This window comes from Lycium ferocissimum, chromosome 4 (assembly GCF_029784015.1).
Source record: "Lycium ferocissimum isolate CSIRO_LF1 chromosome 4, AGI_CSIRO_Lferr_CH_V1, whole genome shotgun sequence".
NCBI classification, from domain to species: Eukaryota; Viridiplantae; Streptophyta; class Magnoliopsida; order Solanales; family Solanaceae; genus Lycium; species Lycium ferocissimum.
The window spans coordinates 26,252,018-26,264,039 of NC_081345.1; the positions used below are offsets into that span (position 1 = coordinate 26,252,018).

The 12,022-nt window shown below is 36.2% G+C and overlaps 1 protein-coding gene and 1 pseudogene across 1 annotated transcript; both read right to left on the reverse strand.

Annotated features, from left to right (window-relative positions):
• Positions 1-329: 329 nt before the first annotated feature.
• On the reverse strand, positions 330-2,216 carry LOC132053879 (mitogen-activated protein kinase kinase kinase 20-like; annotated as a pseudogene).
• Positions 2,217-2,399: 183 nt separating this feature from the next.
• LOC132054507 (bifunctional pinoresinol-lariciresinol reductase 2-like) lies at positions 2,400-5,109 on the reverse strand. Its single transcript, XM_059446502.1, has 4 exons — positions 4,734-5,109; positions 3,806-4,046; positions 2,792-2,995; positions 2,400-2,643 (listed from the first exon to the last, which is right to left on the reverse strand). Exons 1-4 carry the CDS (start codon positions 5,061-5,063, stop codon positions 2,480-2,482), a joined length of 939 nt encoding a protein of 312 aa, XP_059302485.1. The 5' UTR covers positions 5,064-5,109; the 3' UTR covers positions 2,400-2,479.
• Between the last annotated feature and the right edge of the window lie 6,913 nt (positions 5,110-12,022).

Sequence of the window (12,022 nt, forward strand, 5' to 3'; positions counted from 1 at the left end):
GGATTTATACAATTGATAGTTTCATAATTCTAAGTTTTCATATTAATTTAGTTAAATGATATGTAACTTGATTTTAAATTTTTGGTGCACCCACTAATCAGTACTATATATATATTATATTATTGCAAAAATATTTTGTGCACCCACTCAACTATAAAAAAATTATTCACTCCTTTAAAAATTTGAACACTCTTAGCTAGATTCCTGGCTCCGCCACTGCACACATAGGTCTTTTACATATACAACAAATCAATTTTCTATTACAAATCTTTTGTCATTGTCCAGTAGCCTTCCACGAGTTTCCTTCTCTACTTTCTTCAGATTCTGCATCAATATTTCAATCGAATCACGTATTTGTTGCCGTGCAGGGTTGCCAGCTTCTTGTGCGGCTGCTTCTTCAATACTAAGTTTCCATTCGGTCTGCGCACATCTATGTAACCACTTTCCTTCTTCCTTGTCTTTGCAGTGTCGGCTACTTTGGATGAATTCAGCAGAAAAGGATGGTCCAATAGCATGTTGGCAGTCCAACGCGTGCTGGGATTCTTGACTAGACACCTTTTTCCGAAAATCTTGAGCTTCGTTTGACAACTTTGAATTCTGAAACTATGGTTCCTCAGACCCGATTTTGTTCAACACATCATCATATGTATCTTCTTAGCTCCCTGAATCTGATTCCCACAGTGGTGTCCCTGTGAGTAACTCGTAAACAGTGCAGCCAAGAGCCCAAAAATCAACATGTGGCCCGTACTCGCCGTTAAGCACGGATTCATGTGCCATATACCTTTGTGTTCCCCTGATCAGTCCCTATTTCTCATTCATGCCCTGTTCTAATGTCACGGCAAGCCTGAAATCAGCAATCTTCGCAGTTTCAGTGGTGCCCATAAGAAGAATATTGCCAGGCTTGATGTCGCAGTGAATGATTCCGTTGTTGTGAACGCGACTGAGCCCTAAAAGAACATTCTTTGTGTGTTTCTTGACTTCAATTTCAGGCAGTCCTTCCCCTGAAATTGTAGTTCTGAAGACGATCGGCAAGGCTTCCACTGGATGCATGCTCGAGCATTAAGTTGTAAAGAATGACGCAATCGTCAAACGTGAGATTAGCTTCGAAACAACGGATAATGTGAGGAGAGTCTTTGAATATGCGAAGGAATTTCGCTTCTTCTTGCAACGATTGAGAAGCAGTGTGCATGCAAATTTGACGGCAATCAGAGACGGAAGAGTAACGCCATCAAGTAGTGCAATGGACGTAGAAGCTAATGAAACAACACCGAAACCACCTCGACCGAGAATTCTGCCTCTCTTCCACAATAGTTCTGCCTTTTATTAGAACTAGAACAAGGTCGCTATGCTACAATTTCTAAGAATACTTTGTGAGTTTTCTCTTGTGCTAGATTCTGCTACGAGTGTTGTTGCGTCGTACTATTTTATACCTTGTACACTATTCCTATATTTGTGTTACCCTAATCCTCTTTTAATTTGTTTTAAATGTTTGTTTCCTATTTTTAAAAAAAAAAAACCTTCTAAATTATTCTTCTCGTGTTTTTTCCTATTCGTTCAGGGATTAACTTCTCTTTCGTTTTTATTTTCCTAACTGAATTTCTTAAACAAGATAAAAAATTAATCAAAAGAGCATAATTTTAGGGAGAGAAAATCAGTTATATTTAATTTCTTTCCCATTAATAATAAATAGATTTAAATAAATGTCACCAAGAAATCAAAATTAAAGAGTAAAGTGTAATTTCAAAAAGGTAAAAGGGTCAAAAGTGTCCCTGAACTTTGTGTTTTTTGCTAAAAAATATCCTCGCCGTTAGTTAATTAATTAGCTCAAAAATGTCCTCCAACTAGCCAATAGTTCTAAAATACCGTCCTACCAACGGTTACTCTAAAACAAGGAAAAATGAGTCAATTTTGCCCTTGAACTATTTTAAATGGGTCGATTGGTGGTGATGGTACATATGGTGAATGTGTTAGTGACTTTGGGTGGTACTGGAAGAAGAAAGGTTGGTGTGGTGAGTTGGTGTGTCATGTGGCTAAAATAGATGGGGTTAACCGAGGAAGGGCAAATTATTTGATTCACTTTTATAACATTAGGGGCATACATGAATCGATAGTATTGAAGAGGATATTGAACCTTTTTCAATAGTAGAGGGGCAATTATGACCCGTCCCCCCTTTATTATTATTATTATTATTATTATTATTCTTATTCTGTACCATTTCAATTTTATCGGATGTACCCGAAGGGACTTTTAATCATTTATTTTCGTAGAAATAGTATAGAAATGTTCAAGGAACTCTAGGGAGATGACTAGAGAAGAAGGTAGCATCATTGATATCATATAAGCAATGGTAGCACATCATGCCACATATAGTCTTACAAAGCCAATAATTACAAGAAGGTAACGAATAATCAGAGATAAGTTTATTACAAAGCCAAAGCCAATAATTACAAGACCGAAAGATGTTATGAGAGCTAGACCTTAGACGTAACGCTTCATATAGTCTTCGGCCGTAGTGTAGTTAACCTCTGGATAGAGTTTGGAAGCCTCTTCTCCTTCTTCTCCTATTTCAAAATTAGCAAGGCATCCTTCATAGCAAACGTGATAATAGTGACACAATCCAACTTGTTCTGCATATTCAAGCTCTGTTTTTTTATGTAACCAAAAAAAAAAAAAAGTCTGATTTAGTTTCGATAGTTCGTTAAATTGATTCTCGATAAATGAGAAATGTCATCAAATTGATCGGCGAAAAGGGAGTCCAATATATGAGTTCTTAGATAAAATGGTTCTTACCCTTCATTGGAGCCAAAAATTCTTCTTTGGAAAGAGTTGATTTTTTAAGCTCTTTGCCAATTAGCTTTTCCCATATTTGAACAACCTCTCTTTGAGAAAGTATGTTTTTTGGAGGCCTAAGGTAAAGTGTTTTATTGAGTGTCCTTGGATCATCTATGGTCTTTATGGTATATGTTGCTATCTCATCTTCGGCCACATAAATTGCTGCAAAACCAAAACAAAAAGAGTTACGAAATACACAAGACCAAATAATAAGAGTAAAGACATAAAAGACTAGCTAAGCAGCTTGTTTTACTTTTTTCTTAGAATTATTGTAACTAACCATTAGGAAACAAATCAAAATAAAAGAACTTACACAAATTGTGAAAGAATCTAAACACTCAACCCAAAACTTTAAGGCAACGGATGAAGTAGCTTAAGACGACCATTTAATTAACTCCTTTGAAAACACTTGCGCAACCACTGAGGGACAAGTTTTCTTATACATAACACAAACAAAAATTTGTGCAGCTGCTACTTTCTATCGATATAGTTATTAAGTAACTCAACTCATCAAAATTGTGTCCCCTCTATTTATTCAAACTTCACTTTCCAAGTGTCGTTACTCAAACTCTTAATGATGTAACGCTGTTATTTTTTTCCGTTGACAATCTTTGTTTAATTACATACACTCATGAAAATGCAAAACACTTTTGAAGACTACTAAGATGCTGACCAAGAATAGATATTCGTCGGTGACTCGGTTCCAGTAAAACTAGAAAGAATTTCCATATTTACATGATCAATTTCATCTGATAATGAGAAAATTGTAAGAGACAATTGTGTTTAAGTTATCATACATATCGTTTTTACACCAGCAGATCACATTGAACTGTAGAAGGTAACCTGTCTTATTTTCAACAATACAAATTTCACATTTTACGAAGACTCGCATGTAAATATCCTTGGTTAACCTGATATTGTAAGGAATCCTTTGTTCTGACGGTATATATAACTTAAACTCAGGAAAATTACCTTTCTGGTTGCCATCTCCGAGCAAGACAACAGTGTCTCTTGAAGGAAGGATATGACCAATTTGACAAAGGCCGCCAAGAAAGTAACCAGCAAAGCAATTAGCAGAGACATAAGTGAAAGGAATGCCAGCTTCTTCGATGGCTTTTCTCACCACCATTTTATCATCAAATGTCACTCTACCTGGCTCCATTGCATTTTCCATTCTTGCTGGATCCGTTCCAAATTCAGATGGCAAAAATCTCTGTACATTTTATAACTTTGCGTGAGATAGCATCAAAAGTTATAAGAAATAGGTGGAGTGTATTTTATTCTACATTGGCAGTCCATGTCATCAGTTAAATAAGTTTAGAATTGGTCAAAAAATGACGTGGAGATCTGTTAGTTCTAAAGGTAGTGATGATCCATTTTATTAACGACAAGGGCACATTTGGGACCATTTGCAAACGGGGGATAAAATTGTCCCTTTTCCGATAGTTTGAGGGGTAATTTTTTTTTTCCCTCTTCATTTTAAACATTTACTCCATCCATTTGCTTGTCTTACTTTCCTTTTTAGTCCATTTCAGAAATAATGTCTCTTTTCTTTTTTGACAACTCTTTAATTCCAACTTTTCACATGACATGTTTATCATCATAAGATTAAAGGGCATTTTGATATATTCTACATATCTTTAGTTAATTACAGCCACAATATTAAAAAGTCTTCTTTACTTTTTAAACTCTTGTATAAAGTCAAAACTAGACAAACAAATTGAAACGGATGGAGTATAAACAAGCTTAAATGCAGGGACATCAATAGTGAGGATTTATAAAGTTAATTTCAAATTGCATGAGATTAATGAAGCGTATTAGTCAGAGGCGTATGAAGCATGCATATTTATTGTTGTATTGGCAAAATGTGCATGAGAAAATTAAACTCTTCATTAGTTACCTTGATATTTCCTGCTTCTTTGATGGCATCCACAAGCTTAAGCTGAAGCAAGATATGATGGCTACGAATATGGACACCTGAGATGGCACAGATGACAACGTCGACGAGTTTAACAGCGTTGACGAGGCTCTGATGATCGTTAAAAGAAGCAGTTAGAAGGTGAGCACCTTGCATCTTAAAAGAAATAAGAATTTCAACTTTCTCAATATCAACTCCTATTTCTGGACGTTGCAAAATGTAGGTGTCGTGTCCATTTGCTAAACTAGCTTTCACCATTCTCTTCCCAAGGTACCCTGTCCCTCCCACTATCAACACTTTGCTTTTTGCCATCTCTATTAGTACTATATATTTCTTCTTTTTTCTAATTAATCTCCTCTTTTTCCTAATTAATCTCCTCTTTTTCTCTTGTGATGGATAGTTAATTATACATATTACTCCTACATTCTATTGCCTATTTATAGAAGAATGGATCTTGTTTCTGTTGTGGGTTTTTGTCTTGGAGTACAAGGTTTTCTTTTGTTATATACTTTTTTGGGACATCAAAAGGTCCTTTGTTTCTGCTGAAACTAAGACACGAAGCTACAACCACATGCTATTGGTGCAAGTTTATACTACTGATATAGCTAATTCCTTGATTTTACAAGACCCCATTTGTGGAATTTCACTGGGTACGTTATTGTTTGTTGCTCCCTCAGTCCAATTACGTATCTTACTTTCCTTTTTGGTCTGTTCCAAAAAGTGTCTCTTTTTATATTTAGTAAGTTGTCAATTCAAACATTTTACATGACAACTTTATAACCACAAGATTTAAAAATCTCTCTTTATTTCTTAAACTTCGTGCTTAGTCAAACTAAGACACTTAAATTGAGACAGAGGGAGTAATTCTTTGATTTCGTGAAATCAAAGGGATTAGCTTGGTTTCAATTCTGATTCTAATATATTTTTGCAACTTGTCATTATCATCTCCTATTAAAGGTTAATATGAATTAATATGAGAAGGTAACTTAAGGCGAGATGACTTTTACTTGGGAAATACTACTCTATTTGGTAGGGTGACTTGTTGCTTCTCTTTTAAATCAAGAAATTCGTATTTTATTTAATACATAAACATCAATATTTATTTCTTGGGTCTTTCCATATATAGGCAATTTTTATACTAATTTTTAAGTATTATTTTTCGTCTTTTTATTATGCACCCACAACTTATGAGGGCTTTATGTCATGCTTATACGTCCTTGTGTCCATGATAGGCTAGGACTTAGTTATATGTAAAGGATTTTAGCCGGACCTTGATAATTTTCATATTAGACACTGTTATAAGGAAGCAAATAAACTTGGGGAAAAGGGTCAAAAATACCTCTCTACTTTGGGAAAAGGGTTAAAAATATCCTCCATAATAAATTTGGGTTAAAAATACCCCTCCTGTCATTAAAGTTTTCAAATATACCCCTATCTTAATAGAAATCCCCAAATTAACCCGATTTCATTTTTAAACCCGCTCCATTTAAACCCGACCCAACTAAATAAAAAACTCATATGGATTATTGATGTTCGGCCAAATATGCATCTATTTACCCATTGTTTGCCTTACATTTTAGTACTTTAATCGTCATTTGAGTATTAATTATAGTGATTTAAGCTAATATTATATTTTTACTATGTAGGAATAAAGCGATGCACAATTGAAGAGAATTGGAGCAAAATTGAATAAAAGATGGAAGCAAAAAAAAAAAAAAAAGAGGAGAAGCAGACATCATGATGGGTTAATTATGGGCACCTTATTGTGTAATGATTGACATTAAAAAGAACAGGAAAGAAAGGATTGAAAACTAAGCAAAGGAAACAATTACAACTTACCTGCCAGCAACCGACGTTAGACATCAAACTTCCACGCGATACAGCGGATTTTCGGACTAAAGTTATACTCCCTCCGTTTCAAAAAAATTATCTTAGTTTAACTTGGCACAGAGTTTAAGAAATAAAGGAAGACTTTTGAAATGTGTGGTCCAAAATAAGTCTTAGATATTTATGTGGCTGTAAATCATCTCATAAAGTTAAATTGTTTCTAAATATAGAAAGGTGTCAATCTTTTTGGGACAGACTAAAAAAGAAAGGAAGACGCTCTTTTTGAGACGGCGGGAGTATCATTTTTGTTGCGCGGATTGCCCTTCTTTTGGGGTGGTCTTTAATTTTTGCCCCTCAAACTGGTGGTCTTTAATTTTTGTCCTTCGCCTAATACCCCGAGATTCTGGGTTCGAACCCCACCTCAATTAAAAAAAAAAAAAAAAAGGAATTTCGCAAGGTAGAAGATTGGATTCGCAAGAGGACTTTCGAAGGCAAAATTCCGCCTTAAGGCAAAATTTTGTCCAAAACTCTAACTTAAGGTAGAGTTTGCTAAGGCATAGTTTGCCTGCAAAATTCTACCTTAAGGCAGAATTTGCCCCATCAGACATAATTTGCCTGCAAACTCTGCTTTAAGGTAGAGTTTTGCAGGCAAACTATGCCCGATGGGGAAGAGGTTTGCAGGCAAATTATGTCTGATGGGGCAGAGTTTGTAGGCAACCTCTGCCTAGCGAATTTTTTTAAAATTTTCACCTGAGCAGGGGTTCGAAGCCGGAACACTGAGGTTTTAGGTGACGGGCAAAAGTTAAATACTTTCATTTTGATGGGAAAAAATTAAAGACCACCCCAAAACAAGGGCATTACTGCGAATTGCCCAAATTATATCCCAATTTGTTTTGGACTCGGTTATTTTGTCTGGGCTTTTTTCTACACATATAAATAGTTCGTAAGACAATTTTATAGAACTTTGGACCTAGAGAGAGAGCTTGGAGCCGTCGTGGAGGCCGTAGTTATAGAGTTTTACCTTCTCTTCTCTATAGTACTCGTTTTTACGTTTTTATTCGGATGATTTGTTGTTTTTCCTCCATGTCTATGTAGAGCTAAACTCTTTAGTTCTAGGATTTTGGCTCAAACATGAAAGTTGACGTTTGATTATCGTTTATATCTATTGAATTTTCATCTTTGGGTTGCTTATTTATTCTTGTGCTAATTGTTTGATTATCTAGCCAATAGTTAGACACTATCTGTAGCGTGTGAATTGAACTAGGAATAGGAAATTTACATGCGTATTAAGAATAAATAGAGCTTGTTCTAATAATCGTTTCGCTAATGAGGATAGGAATATACCCTTTAGCCTTACTTAGTTGAATACGGAGCTATAAATGCGTTCTTGTTATTTTCTGATGACATAGGAATATAAGCGTTAGAGTAACATCTACAGGCTTGTGAGCAACTCGAAAGATACTCATAAGGCAATAATTAACCCGTCAACTCGTAACCCAGGAAATAAAATAGGTATAACAATTGGAAGACTCAACTAGATTGTTAGTGGTCATAGTCCTAGATCTATCTTTTCTCCGATAAAAATTCGATCTTTCTTGGTTTAAGTTCATTATTTGTTTTCTTTTAATTTTAGTTAGTTATAAATTAATTTTGGATTCTATTTATCGTTTAAATAATTATATTAGTTTAATTTAGTAAATAGTTAATCACAAGTCCCTGTGGGTACGATATCTGGACTTCAATCCTATATTAATTGTACGGCCGCGTATACTTGCGTGTGCGTTTGGGAGCAACAAGTTTTTGGCGCCATTGCTGGGGACCTAGAAATTAACTCTTTATCTATATTAGACTTTTCTTTTTGTCTATTCAAGTTATTTATTTATTTATTTTTATTTTTATTCTTAGTTTAACATTTTGCTTTTCTTTCTTGACATGAGATCTTGGAATAAAAATTGGTCGAATATTGGTTGTTCCTATTTTGTTGATCCTTGCTCTTATTCCCCATCCCCGAGCCCCTATTATGATTTTCTTGTTGTTTGTGATGTTAACAGGAGTAATGAAGTGGAGGATGCGGAAAGTCTTGCTCGGGTTAGCGATATGATAAAACAAATGGTGGGTCGCAGAATTAAGGAAAGCCACAGAGAGGATTAGTGCCAAACTCAGAGAGATGTAGGCCGAGGCTGAAACTTGTAATGATCTGCAAGTTACAGGCTTAGCCACTACCCAAGAAGAACATCAAACAGAAGAAAATAGCGAGTTCTTGCAAGGAGATAGCTTTGAAGAAGCTGATATAGTGAGCCAATCTTGGCTAACGGAACAAGCTGCACAAATGAAATTTCATGGGTTTCTCTGTGATAGTCTTACAGACATGGCGATACAACTGATAGAAGGCAGGATTGAGTTAAGACAAGAGATAGATCAATTTGGCTCAGATATCCATGACTTGCATGCTCAATTAACTAAAAAGATTGAGGCGTCTAATGCCCAATTACCAATTGTCGTGGATAGTAGTCAAGATTTGGAGCAGAAAGAGAAATTCCAACCATTCGACCAGAATATTGTTGATGATGCTGAGGTTGAGGGAGTATACATTATTAAGGATGTAAAAAATAATGTAGTTTTAGAGTTGGGGCATGCTGGTCCTCATTCTAAACATTTTTCTACATTGTGTTTGGTTGGTGATATGGAAACCAAGCCCTCCACGCCGATGAAGAGGTGTATAGATGAGGGACAAGAGCCTTATATCCTAAAATTTTCCACACCAAAAAGACAAAATGACATTCCTCACTTAAGGGCCAAGAAGTGCATGATGCGATACCTATTGCTTGGTTACTTTATTTTCACGCCACCACCCCTGAATCATAGCCGAAAGCTTGAAGTAAAATTGGGGATACAATTCATAAATTTGAGGTGGAGGAAAAAGTTGATTCACGTCGTGACGCGACGTTAACTAAGGCACTTATTGGGAGGGAACGGAATGTGTAATAGTTTTAGATTTTTATTTTTATAGTCTCACGTTTTATTTTGTTTTTATTTTGCAGATTAGGGGGAGTCTGAGTATCCGAAGTTGAACGCTGAGGAGCATGTTTGAGCTTAAGTGTAGGGTCGGCTTGATGTTGAGGATTATTGTCACGACCCAACCGGAAGGCCATGACGGGCACCCGGAGCTAACCTACCGAGTACCTCCTAACATATTTTCATAATCACATCTAGGTGAGCCACATGGCTATCTCATAATTACCATGAACTAAATGACACAAATTTCATCGGATGTAGGCACCTTTATATAAACATCACTAACTATGCCCCTATATACACAAGCCGACAAGGCTATCAAAATGATATACAAAATATGAGCTAACAAAGCTATGGGATATCTAGCTATGTACATATGTCTACGAGCCTCTACGAAGAGTATGTAATATCATAAAGACGGGACAGGACCCCGCCATGCCCACGTATGTACACAAAAGAATAATACCAACTACCGCGGCTACGGATCAAAGGAGCACGCTGCTATGTAATCACCGAAGCGGCAAGCGGTTCCTAAAGGTGCGAGTGCTGTCTCCCGTCTACACAGCGGGCATGAACACAGCGTCCACAACAAAAGGATGTCAGTAGGAATAATGTACTGAGTATGTAAGGCATGAATAGTAACATGATAAAAGCATGAAGAATAACATAAGATAGAAGGACCATTTATACCTCTTGAGACATTCATCATACTTGCCTAAACTTTCTCTAAAGAAAACATTCCATACATATACATATACATACAATGATACCATACCCGACCATGTAGGTTCGGTGTCACCCATACCCGGCCATAACAAGGCTCGGTGTTGTCCGTACCCAACTGCAATGGTGCGCGCGCGATAGATATCATACCCGGCTATATAAGCTCGGTATCATAAAATAGCTATTACACATATGACATACGTGAGTATCCAAAAGGAACATTTTAACTCTATCGAGGTGACATTGAGTCGGTAAGCCCCCGATTTCTATTTTGGAATTGCTATAGTCATTATCATCATCATTATGAAGAGCTTTTATCAATAATATCTTAAGAATCTTGGTAGTCATGCGCTTCTAACATTCTCTAGGAAGTAGGACATTACGAACATCATAGATGAATTCACGACAAGGAAATCATGCCTTTAGAAAGAAGGGTTAGTCTTACATACCTTTTCGTCTTCTTAATTACTTAACGTCCTCCTCCAAAGTCTGCAAAATCTACATTCAAGAGGATTCGTACCAAGGTTAGGTCTCAAAGACACTCTTAAGTTCAAACTAGTGCAATTAACGAGCTAACGAAATTTGGGCAGCATTTTCTCTATTTTGTCAACTTCCACCAAATTACAAATCAACTCCCAAACAACAATAATAATGTTCACAATACCATATTCAAGAAGTTACATTACATTCAATCTCAAATCTATCCAAAATCCCTTTTTCAAGTTCATCTCATAGTCATCTTTTTCACTTCAACCCTTTATAACTTCTCCACTTTAATTCTTTTCCTTTCCAAAAGTTACTAAACCTTTATATCAACTCAATCATGTAAATAATAGGAAGATCATACCTTATTATATAAGAACTTCACCTTCCCCAACTCCTTTCAAGAACAATTTTATCACAACTTTGAAGAGAAGCAAGAACAATCACCTTCCATGGATTCTCTGTTGGGTTTTGATGTTGATCTTCTCTCTTGATGATATGGAAAGGTTTAGAACATTGGGGAACCTTAAAGAACTCTCAAGAACTGTAACACCTCGTACCTTTAATGAAAGTTTTGACCACGATCCTAGACTTAGAAAATCAGATAAAGAATGTGGGAATTGAGATTTTTCCGTTCAGTTGTGATATGGTGGTTTACGCCCATGAACGATGGTCGTATTCCAATTTATGCCCATGAACGGTTCGTAAACCGAAACCAAGAATTTCCGAACATTCACGAATTTGACATTTTGAGGTCATATGGTTAAATACGGACCGTATTTCACTTTACGGCCCGTATTTCAAAACGTGTTGGGAATTTGAGAAAAACTTCCTTGATGAAAGTTGTAGAGCATTGAAATACCTTTCCAACGGTATCTTACGGGGGTCAAACGGACATCTGTGTAAAAAGTTATGGCTATTTCTGCGAAGAGTGCGGTGGATCGTAAATCAAAATACGGACCGTAAATCAATTTACGGCCCGTAAACCGAATTTACGACCGCAGCACTGTTCAGGTCGTAATTTGCAATTTCACGGGGACAAGTATATATTCATCCATATCGGTTCAACTCATTATTTTTCACTCCCTCAAGCCCTAGAACGACTTCCTACCTCTCCCTTCATCAAGAATACCAAGGTAAGCCTATTCTAATTATTCCAACTCAATTCTAACACCTATCCTCGTAATCTAAACAAGAAATTATCATTCTAAAACTAGGGTTTT

Bases quoted from the DNA above. Each gene is read 5' to 3' on its own strand.
- LOC132054507 (XM_059446502.1), bottom strand. From the start codon at position 5,063: ATGGCAAAAAGCAAAGTGTTGATAGTGGGAGGGACAGGGTACCTTGGG. The intron at 4,047-4,733 runs GTAACTAATGAA...TAAAATGTACAG, and splicing joins AAGAAGCAGGAAATATCAAG to AGATTTTTGCCATCTGAATT. The intron at 2,644-2,791 runs GTAAGAACCATT...ATAAAAAAACAG, and splicing joins ATTTTTGGCTCCAATGAAGG to AGCTTGAATATGCAGAACAA.